This window comes from Equus quagga, chromosome 8 (assembly GCF_021613505.1).
Source record: "Equus quagga isolate Etosha38 chromosome 8, UCLA_HA_Equagga_1.0, whole genome shotgun sequence".
In the NCBI taxonomy this organism is placed as follows: domain Eukaryota; kingdom Metazoa; phylum Chordata; class Mammalia; order Perissodactyla; family Equidae; genus Equus; species Equus quagga.
The window spans coordinates 32,719,833-32,731,953 of record NC_060274.1 but is presented as its reverse complement, the minus strand read 5'-3'; the positions used below and the strand labels follow the sequence as shown (position 1 = coordinate 32,731,953).

Sequence of the window (12,121 nt, the reverse complement as noted above, 5' to 3'; positions counted from 1 at the left end):
CCCCTTTTCCCTGGTAACCACCCATCAGATCTCCTTGTCAATATACTAACTTCCACCTATGAGTGGAGTCATATAGAGTTCGTCTTTCTCTGACTGGCTTATTTCGCTTAACATAATACCCTCGAGGTTGCTGTGAATGGGCGAATTTTGTCTTTTTTATGGCTGAGTAGTATTCCATTGTGTATATATACCATATCTTCTTTATCCAATCTATATTTTTAACTTTTTAAAGCAAAAATAGTAAGCATGTATGGGGTTTATAACATAGGTAGAATTTAAGAGCATGACAAAAATAGTATAAAAGAGGAGAGGAGGTTAATGGAAGTATACTCTTGTAAGATTCTGATGCATATGTGAAGTGGTTTATTATTTGAATGTAAACAAGAGTGTGTGGCATTGATATAAGGATATTTATTTATTTTTTTGAGGAAGATTAGCCCTGAGCTAATATCTGCTGCCAGTCCTCCTCTTTTTGCTGAGGAAGACTGGCCCTGAGCTAACATCCATGCCCATCTTGCTCTACTTTATACATGGGACCTCTACCACAGCATGGCTTGCCAAGCGGTGCCATGTTTGCACCCGGGATCCGAACTGGCGAACCCTGGGCTTCCAAGAAGTGGAACGTGCGAACTTAACCGCTGCGCCACTGGGCCGGCCCCTGATATAAGGATAGATATTTAGATCAATGGCGTGGATTAGAGAATCTAGATGTAGACCCACATATATACGGTCAGTTGATATTTGACAAAAGTGCCAAGGTATTTCAACAGGAAAAGGATAGTCTTTTCAACAAATGCTGCTGAAAAAGTTGGATATTCAGATAAAAAATGAAACCTGATCTTTACCTCACACCATACACAAAAATTAACTCAAAATGGGAAAAAGACAAAATGTAAGAGTTAAAACTATACAACTTGTAGAAAAAAATATTTGTCACATTGAATTAGGCAGTATTTCTCAATTTTGGCACTATTGACATTTTGGTCTGGATAATTTTTTGTTATGGGGTGGCAACCCTGTGCATTGTAGGATATTTTGCAGCATTCCTGGCCTTACCCACTAGATTCTGGTAGCATTCTCCCAGTTGTAACAAGCAAACTCTTCTGCATACATTACCAAATGTCCCTTGGTGGATGGGGTATGGGGAGGAGTGCACCTCTGGTTAAGAATCACTGGATTAAGCAACTATTTCTTAAGACACAAAATGCATGAATCATAAAAGAAAAAGTGATAAACTGGACTTAATCAAAATTAAAACCTTCTGCTCTTTGAAATATACTAATAAGAAAATGAAAAGGCAAGCCACAGACTGGGAGAAAATATTCATAAAATATATACTCATTAAAGAATTTGTGTCCAGAATACATAAATAACTCATAAATAAAAATAAGACAACCCGCATTAAAAATGAATGGAAGATGTGAATAGAAATTTCTCAAAAGAAGATTGAAAATAAGTGCTTGAAAAGATGCTCAACATAATTAGGGACGTGCAAATAAAAACAACAGTGAGATACCACCTCACACCCATTTGAATGGCTACAATTAAAAAGGCTGATGATAAGTTTGGTTAGCATGTGGAATAACTAGAACTCACATACATTGCTGGTGGAAATGGAAAATGGTACAGTCACTTGGGAAAAACCATTTGGCCCTATCTTGCAAAATTAGACACACACCATCTGACCCAACTATCTCACTGTTCAATACTATTCAAAAGGCAAATGGAAAACAAATTGAAGTGTATCCATAAAGGGAATACTACTCCGTCATAAAAAGGAGCAGACTACCGCTACGCACAGCAACATGGAGGAATCTTAAAAGCATTATGTTAAGTAAAAGAATCCAGATACAAAAAATCCATACTGTATGATTCTACTTCATGAAATTCTAGAAAAGGTAAAATTACATGATAGAAAGCAGAGCTGTTGTCCAGGATCAGGGACAGATGGAGGAAAGGACTAGCAACAGAGGGGGATGCGAAAGAACTCTGTCCATAACCTTTCTATGGAAATGTTCTATATCTTGATTGTGGTGGTGGTCATAGGGTTCTATAGATTTGTCAAAACTCATTGAACTGTACATTTAAAATGGACAAATTTTATTGTATGTAAATGATTCCTCAAGAAAGCTGATTTAAAATAAAATGGAGGGGAGATTGCTCAGTGTTGAGGTTTTTACTACCTAGTGGTGAGAGAAGGGCTTGACAGAGCCCAACGAGGGACTTTCCAGCTTCCCTGTCTCGACATAAACATTAGCATTTATCTCCTAGCCCTGTAAAGCATGCAGAGACATTTTCAAGACATAGAGACCACGTGGAGACATGGAGCTCATACTCACCACCAGCGCTCCTGCTTTCAGCCCAGGATCATAGGGAACTCTAAAGCTTTGAGGGAGATTCAAATTCTGCAGGTTTTCAAGCTTTTGCTTAAGTTGTGATATAACTGTAATTGTCAAAAGCACACAAGAGTCATTGTGAGTTCAAGAAACTATCAATATTATTTAGAACATTTCCTGAGACCACAGCTATTCAAAATGTTCTATACATTAGGTCTGGTGTGGAGGAGAAAAGGGGGTGGGGTTCTGTGTTTGAGGAACTAATCATTCGAGGTGGCAGGAGAAGTGAGGCTTACAGTGAGCAATAGAACCATGTACGCATACTCAGCGGGGACAGAGACGTGAATGTATGTGGGAGCCCAAGACCATCAGGTGGAGAGCGACGTTTTAAGGATAACGCTAAGGAATTGATACTGTAGTTTTCTTTCCAATATGTGAAACTTTAAACTGCCATCCGATTTGGGGAACAGACATTTGAAGACCACATTAAATGGAGTTCGGTTAGGATTCTGTAAATTCTTTTCAAAAGTGGAAGTTAAGTTGTGCAGAGACAATGTCACAGCCTCAAAATTCTAAAGGCAAAATATGTAAATTAAAACTTACTCCCTGGATAACAGATAGACTGGAGGCCAGTACAAATGTTTCCCTTTCTTACAGTAAAAATAAAAGTAAGATTATTATCACCATTATTATTTTTAGGAGAGAGCATTATTGGTGCATTGGAAAAGAATCAAAGGGAAAAAAGGGAAATTTAAAATACTCAGAAGTTTAAAATATCGACCGAAGGGCCAACCCCATGGCCGAGTGATTAAGATCATGGGCTTTGCTTTGGTGACCCGGGTTAGCTGGTTCAGATCCTGGGTGCGGACATGGCACCACTCATCAGGCCATGCTGATGCAGCATCCCACATAGCACAACCAGGGGGACCTACAACTAGAATATACGACTATGTACTGGGGGGCTTTGGGGAGAAGAAGAAGAAGAAGAAGAAGAAGAAAAGATTGGCAACAGATGTTAACTCAGGTGCCAATCTTTAAAAAAAAAAAATTGACCAAGTATCTTAGTGAGTGTCCATTACGAGCCATAGTGCTGGGTCTAGGTACACAAACATGAAAGATACTCAAGTCTCAGACAGTTTACTAGACCAGCAAGATGTGTCAATGAGTATAATTTAATGCAGTGTGAACCCAAAACTAAGGGAATACAGAGAAAGTGTGATTCTCCTAGGACACGGACAGGATTTCCTGGAAGACTATATTGGAAATGGTTTCAGAGAGGAGATGAGATATATATATTGTAATATAAACTTTTCTGATATATATGTATATATGAAGGTATATATGGCTATATATACTTAAAAATTTAAAATAGTTTCTCAATAATTCATTACTTTAAAACACTGAAAATTTGAAAATTATATGCATATACTGAAAGATGGGGAGAAAAAGGTAAATATTTGGAAAGAACTAATCTTTTTGTGTGTGTGCACAATTGTTCCTAAAAAATACATCTTACATCTGCACAACGCCCTTTAAATTAAAAAAAAAATTAATATGGAGTATCATAAATTCATCATTAGAATATATATACAGTTAAGAAATACTAACTTGCAAAGGGAGAACTTTCAATTTGCTTGCTCCATGGAAACAGAAGATTGAAAAATTTGTTCTTGGCTGCCTTTAGGAAGGTGCAGCAGGCCTTGCAGAAGAAAGAGAAATGAGAGAGACGATGGCATTTGGAGATGAAGGCATTTGGAAAGAGGATCGGGAAAAGGTCACCACTGTACCTTGAGAACTGACGTCATACTTTTCAGCTGAGAGCGATTTAATGTCAATGGTGACTTTCTGTAACACCTCGATGACTTGGACTTGCTGGGTAAAGTCGTGCAGCATGGCCATACCACAGCCTCTCAGGTAGGCCTCCAGGATCACAGCGAACCTCTGCTGGTAGTGCCTGGACTGGGCTATCTCACTTCGCAAGAACCAAAACAAGAAGTGACCAATTCTTTTGTTCTGAGGGCGGGAACAAGAAGGTCGAACTTATGATGACTAATGCTCTAGATCTATGAGCCAATTCTGGATAAGTTTTGAAATGTCATGCTATTATCAAAATGGAAGCACTTACTCTTAAGCCACGCTTCAGCAGAAATCTGACAAGGGCACTGTCATGGTATGGTTCAAACTTCACAGCCTGCAATAAGAACACACAGGCATTTGTAGGACTGCGTTCTAGGTTGGTTAATCAGGAATAGGAAATGGAGAAAAACGGGTGCTCTGCCTTACTGGGTTTTTGTGGCTAGGGTGACAAGAATCTTATCAGTCACTTAAGGTCAATCCTTTCTTTGCGAGGACACTTTGGGCCAGAGTGAACCACTTGCTTAAGGACGGGGATTACAAGCCGGAACTCGCCACTCATAGTCACGTGACTTGATAACTTCACAGGTGAAAAAGGAGAGGCTTTTGCTCCCATTAAGGGCTTACTTGATTTATTGGAAGGATAGAAGGAAAAGATGGAGATGGCTATAATGAATATATAAAAGTGGAAGGTAAGAGAGGTTGTTGGAAAGAAAATAGACACAGAGATATAGTACACGTAAGGAGAAAAATATTTGTTATATATGAAGATCCTGAAATCCTATAAGTTGTCTTCTGCTCAAGATGTGTGTGTGGCATCTCACTGGCAAGTCACTGAGCTGCCTCACAGCTGCTTACTGCAAAGAAACAGCAGGCCCGGATCAGTCCACACAGAGGGACCACTACTCCCTGCCACCCTGTGGGGTATGCAGAGCTTTCTGTCTGAAAATCTCTTATCTTATATGCTTGCTCAGGTTTAGCAGTGTTTAGCAGTTCTCACTTCACTTGGCTAATATAGAGATATTGACTTTGGTGACAGCTCTGTGACTGAAGAAAAAGAACCAATAAAATGTAGAAAATAATTAAATCCTAGTGGGTACATGAAGATGTGTTATATCATTTTTCTGTACTTTTCTGTAAGTCTGCAATAGTTCATAATTTTAAAAGCAGCAAGACTAACAAATATTGTTTGATTACTATAGATGCAGATATAAAATTATAGGGTAGATGTCACGTATAAGCATCATGAGAGGCTTAAAATTGAATATCTCAGAGTATTTCCTTTGTAAATAGATACGGTCCATCCTTTTTCCTAAGAAACAGGAGAAATTCCCATCCCACTTTATGTTTTAGGGCCTGGGGGCTTTTCGGTATGATTTCCAATTGTTACTGTGGGTTTCCAGTTTGGAAATGATCGATCCCGACTTGATAATATTTCGATTATCCCCATACTTTCCATGGGCGTGGTCAAATAGGTGTCGTTGTAGCTGCGGCTAAGATTGCAATTCTGAGAATGTGGCTATTTAGCCACTGGTACTCACTTCAGAAATGTTTTGAGTTTCTAACCCGAACGTGAATCTTTCTGACCTTCTTCATGTTTCACTTCTGTAAAGATAATGCGGATCTCACCTAGCAGACCATTTTAATCAGGAATGAGTCATTTGGCTATATCTGAAAATGTCTCAAAGAGTTTTACAAATGACTACTCTTCTTCAAATTTATGACCACAAATTCAATGTTCATATTACTTATTGACCTCTTTTATTTAAGTATTTCCAAGAACACTACTCATTTTCCAATTCTGCAAAGTTTACTTGTGAAAATAACAATACAACATAATTCATGGTAGCCTTGGGGACCTGGAACAGATGTCATCCAAACTTGTTTTATGTTCTTTTTGTTATGGACAGCTAGAAAACTGAATGTACTTTGATTATTCTAAAGTCTTCATTAGTGTTATGCCAGGATCTGAACTCGCGGGCAGAGAGAAATATTGGATATATGTGATAGATGAAGATAAAGGACGAATGTAATGTTTCAAGGATCTGCCTAATGGGAAGGTGCAGATTCAGAGCTAAAGTTGGGAGTGTCCAAAAGGCTCAGCAGAAAACTCCAAGGGCTTCCTGTATATTTAGACAGTGAGTAGACAGTTTAGTGTCTAACACTTAGCCTGGCGAATCCTAACAATCTTGGGTCAAACATCACCAACTGAGAACCGTCCCTGGCTTCCTTGGTCTAAATTAAGTGTCCCCAGGACCCCTGACTATTTTCTCATAATACCCTGTGGTTTTGCACCAAAGCGTCTGTCACAATTTGTTTTAAATATCTGCTCGCATGAGCGCTCATTTAGTGTCGGTCTCTTCCACGCGCCACAAGCTGTATGAGGGCAGAGACAGGCTCTGTTTTGGTCACTGCTCTATCTCCAGCTTCCAGAACAGGGGAAGCCCTCAGCCCAGGTCGTTGGATGAATGAATGAACACGTCTGCACTCTAAAATAGCATTTCTATTCCAATTCTTTGACTTCCTCTTCCTTGTCAAGCAGCACAATATAATTTGAGAATGGCTATAGTGAGTAGAACTGTTCCTCCTTTCTTTAACTTCCTAAGAAACCCTTAGGCACATGGCGTAGGCTCTGTGGACCCCAGGGGAAGGCATGAGAACAGGAGTGGAAACACAGTACTGGACCTGTCTAAAGAGAGGGGCTTTCAAGGTCCCATCCAGATATGAGAAGTTATTCTATGAATTGTGATAGACACGACCAGAGAGTATGACCTTTTCTCTCTAGGACACATTGTCCTGACACAGGATTCATGCAGGATATTGGGAGGCAGTGAAAAGAACAGGGCTTGGAGTCAGACTTCCTGGGTTCGAATTTCGGTCTTTCAAAGTACGTGACCTTGGGCACATTATTTAGCTTCTCTGTGCCTCAGTTTCCTTATCTACAAAATGCTCCATCATAGTTGTTGGGAGAGGTAAATGTGATAATACAAGAAGAGTATGTAAATCACTTGGACCCCTGGCACAGGGGAGCATTCAACAAGTCGAATCTATCATTAATATAGTAAATGAGAACAAAGTATTCCCATAGGGCCAGTTCTCCTAAAAAGTGAAAATACCAATGTCTTCAAAATGATGTTGGCAGACCCTCAAAGACAATAAAAAAGGAAATGGAACAGTTGGCTACTTTTTGAGGTGGCTTCATCAGACCTACTATGACTAATCATGAGGCTCTGGACAAGGGGCATTTGATTACAACCCAATGGGGTGCCTGTGCACATGCAAAGAAATTCCTCGAGAAGACTGCTCCGTTGGCAACAGCAGCATCCCCTACCTGGACCAGCTGCAGCAGGTAGTGCAGAACGTCATCGTCCTCCAAGCTCTCCAGTTTCTGGACCGCAATGGCTCTTACATTTTCATCTGGAAAGCTGCAGTCCAGGAGTTGCATCGTTAGCCCAACATCCAATGCACTTTGATCCCATACCTCCCTTTTGGCTAACAACTGATAAGTTTTGGCCACAATTTCTTGCTGTCCCCATTTCACTGAGCTAAATAGCTTAGGATATGCTTTTGGATGCTTAAGGCTTTCATATCTGAAATGCCAGAGCAATTCTTTGTCTTCTGCTGTGAGAGGGTTAAGTGGGTCAGTGGCTATGATTGCCTCCAGTTGTTTCCGAAGCTGGTTGGGCATTTCGGCTCGAACCCGGTCCCCTTCGGGATCAGGGGTGGACCGATGCTTAGGCAAGGCTATTGGGTGACAGTAATTGTCCAGGAGAATGGAGATGGACATGGAGTTCTCCTTGTCCGGGTTGGTTGCAGAGGTGAGCTTGTCAGCGTTGAAGCTCCCTTGATCTTCGCCCTTCCCGGATAACTGCCACATGTGGAGCACGTATTCCCCGTGGCGCAGGAGGAACCGGTGGTCTATCAGCAGCAGGTTCACATAATAGAGAAGCTGAACTTTGCCTTTGGACTCAGAACTGGGAGTGTCTGCAGAGGCCTTGCCAGACAGCGCTGGAGCTTTGCCACAGTAGATCTGGAGGTTCAGAAGAGCCCCTTTGGGTAAGTCTTTGATTTTGATGCTGAATTCAAGCCACACGTTCCAGAGCACCTCCTCCGTGAAGGGTTTGGGGCTGGTTCTCCTTTGGCAAAGGACTTGCTGCCCATGCTGGATGTTTGCCTCCACAAACACCGTGAGGTCAGCGTTCCGGGGCAGGACCGGGATATCAATGCCTCTAACTTTAACCCTGAACTTCCGGTCACAGTCCCACAGGGACACGGTGAACACGCTTTCATGGTCCTTCCCGTGGATGGTCAGCTGCTCATGGTAGCCGGTGACTCCCGTGCAGTCATCCACCAGTGGCCACTCTTCTTTCCTCACCTGGTCCAGGGCTGGGTCCGGAGGAGTGTCAAGCACCAGGTGAATCTCCTCCCCATTCTTGAGGCACTGCCTCACCCACTGAAAGTTTTTGATGGGCGTTTCACCCACCAGGTACTCATCCCGGCCACAGACGCGCAGCACAAAGTCCTGTTCGTTTTGGCTTTCCGGGATATCCATCAGAGACTTCTTCTTGGCCATCTTGGTGAAGAAGCTCTGGAGGATGGTGCCTGGGGTATCATCTGCCGAGACCTTGATGGTCTGGCTGGTGGTGCTGCGATGAATGACAATGAAGATGCAGTTGTTGGTAATCTTCTTCGACAGGTACTCTGGCAGGGGCTTGGACGTCACCCAGGGGTGCATGGCGTAGAGCTTGGGGTCACGGCCGGCCACCTCGGCCATGCGCGGGGTGACCAGGCGGCGGCGTGTGAACTCGAGCTCGTCGTCGTGCACGTTGCTGACATCGGTGACGTCGTAGCCAATCAGGGCTGTGAGCTGCTGCTGGAAGGCCACCGTGTCCTCCGAGGGCGCGCGCCGTTGCACCACGTGGATCTGGCCTGGGCTCCTGTGCAGCACCTTCCAGTAGCGCAGGCAGTCCAGGGTCTGCACCACCTGGTACTTGTCGTAGATCTCGTACCACTGCCCCTTCTTCTGGTAGAGCAGGAGGAAGTGGTCCGGCCCCAGCCGGTGGTAGAAGTCCGCTGCTCCGCTGGTCTCCAGCGCGCGCAGCCACACCTGCGCCTTCATCTGCTCCACGTTGCCGTGGCCAGCCACGTGCAGCAGTGCCGTTTCGGGGGTCTTGCTGTTGCGCTGGCTCGTGGGCAGCACGAACTCGATGGGGATGAGCTCCATGGAGGACAGGCTGGCCGCGGCGCTGCGCGGCTTCATCCTCCGGCGCCTGCGGCGGTTGTCCTCCCTCAGAACCACGGGCTGCTCATAGTTTTCCAGCTCCATGCCCTACGCGACCTGGGAGCGGAGAAACACAGGCCTTGGTCACAGGGAAGGCACTTGCCCCTTACATTTTTCAGGGGGTGGTGGAAGGAGGTGTAAAAGAACGTGCACACGAGGATACAGGGGCTTTGGGGTCCGGGCCCCCGAATCCTGGCCCCGCTACCTGCTATCTGGGTGACTTGAGTTAGTGAGTCTCTGAGCCTGGTTCCCAACTGTCAAATGGGGTTAGTAATACCTCAGAGGGTGGAGGTGAGAATTAAATAGGGTAATAAACTTGTTCAATATGGGTGATGGGTATATGGGGGGTTCATTAATCAATCTATTGTTTTGTTTGGACATTTAATTGAAAAAAAGATGTAACACTCATCTAGGACAGTGTGTGACATCCTATAATAGCTCGAAGTGGTAACGGTTGTTCTTAAGCATAAATGCATATACAAGTGAAACAATCCAATGACAGGATCAAGTCCTAGTTTACGAGGTGCACTGGGAGATGCTGAAACACCCCACTTTGAAAACAAGCCTTCGACTTATTTCCTCTTTATTCAGTCTCACACTTCTCCTTGGGACCAAGACACCTTACCCGACCTCACCTCACATTCTCCATTTTCAAACTGTCTGGATCAGGTATCTACTCCCTAGTCAATTTCCTGTCTTTCTTTTTTGTTTTCATTTTTTTCTTTCTGGTTAGGAGAGGTAGTCACTTCATTGATAAAACTCGAAGATACCACAGTGGTGAAACTGCAGTCAAGAACGTTTGCAGATATTTAACATTTTGAATCATAAAATGTGTAAGCATCCTGGCTGTCGTTGCTACATTAGGGCAGTATCAGAAGAGAGTCAGTCACCTGGGGCCATACTCTCCTAATATGAACATTTAGGTAATTTTAATTTGTAGCAATTCCTTCCACCTGCCTCTGTGTTACATAGTGGAGAAGCCACGGGTTGGAAAGAAGGATTTGTGGACTCCAGTGACCTGATGTTTGGATCTCAACTGATGATTTAATTTCTTTTTTGCTCTAATATTTTCACCTCTATAACCAGAATTCACAAATTTATTCTCATCAAACTTGCCCACTCTTTTCCGCAAATATTTAATAAGTACCTACCCTGCACAAAGCATTTAAGTATAAATGTGACATTCTGCAGTAGAAAACTCTTCAAATAATGACTGAAATGCTAAAAATATTAAAATTGAAATATGAATAAGGTATTTTGATTTTAATATTTAGTATCATTACATTGTAAGATGTATTCTAAATAAGAATCAATATCCAAAAATTTAATGTTTCAGAAAATACCATTTACTCTCTTAAATGACTAATGCTAGTGAAACCCATAACTAGTTATTTCCTTAAGAAATAAAGGAGCATTTGATATATTCCAAAAAGGAGAGTTTGATTAAAAGATAAGAAAGACAAGTTTCCTTAGCTCAAAACTTCTGTTCGAATCTTGGCTCAAACCTGCTTTTAAAGTCAATCTTCCCTCTCTTAAAATATTATGTAGTTATACTTAGTAAATACATGAAACCAACTGTCCCCAAGAACTGTCATTTGCAGCTTAAAACAGACACCATTTCATCTTTTGCTACGTTATAGAATAACTAACAAAGAAGAAAACCGTAAGATACATTAATATTGACACTAACTTGAAATAAAAAGGTCCAAATTTAGGCAACATACGAATACATAGCAGTAAGTTCTGCCTCGATGAAACTAAGCAATTGTGCAAGATACAAGATGCAGGAGAAGACAGGCTGACTGAATACTCACTGCTGTCCTTCATGGTTGAGGCTACGAAGCTTTCTCCTTTTACAAGAAGACGTTAGAAGCACTCTTTCGTACAGTAATCGCTAAGGATGCACTTGTAAGAACATGAAGCCTGGCTGGCAAGAGGCCCTCCCTTTTCCTCCCAAACCAAAACAAGAAAGGACTGATACACCTGCAAAGCCGCTGCCGGAACCTCGTGGATATCCACACATACAGGTCGGACCAGACAATGAAACAGACATTTGGCGGTGGTGTCATCTCAAGAACTGACAAACAGCTCCAGATAAAAATATTCTAGCCGAGAAGGAAGTGTCACTATTCCGAGTCAGAGCGAACAAAGGGCAAAAAAATAGAAGGATGTAATACCTGATAAAGCAGTGCAGGCGATGATGCTGAAGGATCATTTGTTTAATTTTTGAAAACAAAACAAATTCAGACCTACCCAGTGTGCCTCTAAACCCTTCCGCTTTTCTGCGTCTCCCTTCAGATCCAGATGCAGAGGAAGTCTTGCAGTTACCAGGAAGGAAGTTTTAACCAAGTTGATTATACGTGTGATTGCTCATTTTAAAAGTGGCAGAAATGCATTTCCTGTCATAGCACAGAGAGCAAAGCACACGAATGAGCAATGTTTACCACATATATATTTTTTACTTTTGGAACTAATTCTTTAAAAATTGTGAGAGGCTGGAACAGATTAAAATTACATAGATCCAAACAAAAAGTACGCATTCAAGAGACATAAACACATGAAATATTTTTCTAGCTGGTTCTAAGTAGAAGAAAAAATGGCCACCATATTAGAGAAACAATGTGGTGGGAAGATTTTTTAAGAGCCAGAT

General features: G+C 42.3%; 1 protein-coding gene across 2 annotated transcripts in view; it reads right to left on the bottom strand.

Moving 5' to 3' along the window:
• The window catches only part of PIK3CG (phosphatidylinositol-4,5-bisphosphate 3-kinase catalytic subunit gamma), a 31,567-nt gene extending 19,849 nt beyond the window's left edge, over positions 1–11,718 (bottom strand). The window contains exons 1-5 of one of the 2 annotated variants that reach the window (XM_046670734.1): positions 11,649–11,718; positions 7,522–9,528; positions 4,462–4,527; positions 4,124–4,349; positions 2,340–2,443 (exon numbers count right to left, since the gene is read on the bottom strand). In XM_046670734.1, the coding sequence (XP_046526690.1) occupies positions 2,340–2,443; positions 4,124–4,349; positions 4,462–4,527; positions 7,522–9,516 (2,391 nt within the window). In that variant the 5' untranslated portion in view covers positions 9,517–9,528; positions 11,649–11,718. Of the gene's footprint in view, positions 1–2,339; positions 2,444–4,123; positions 4,350–4,461; positions 4,528–7,521; positions 9,529–11,285; positions 11,460–11,648 lie in introns of those variants that run through there. The other variant, XM_046670733.1, reaches the window with a different exon arrangement.
• Positions 11,719–12,121: the final 403 nt, after the last annotated feature.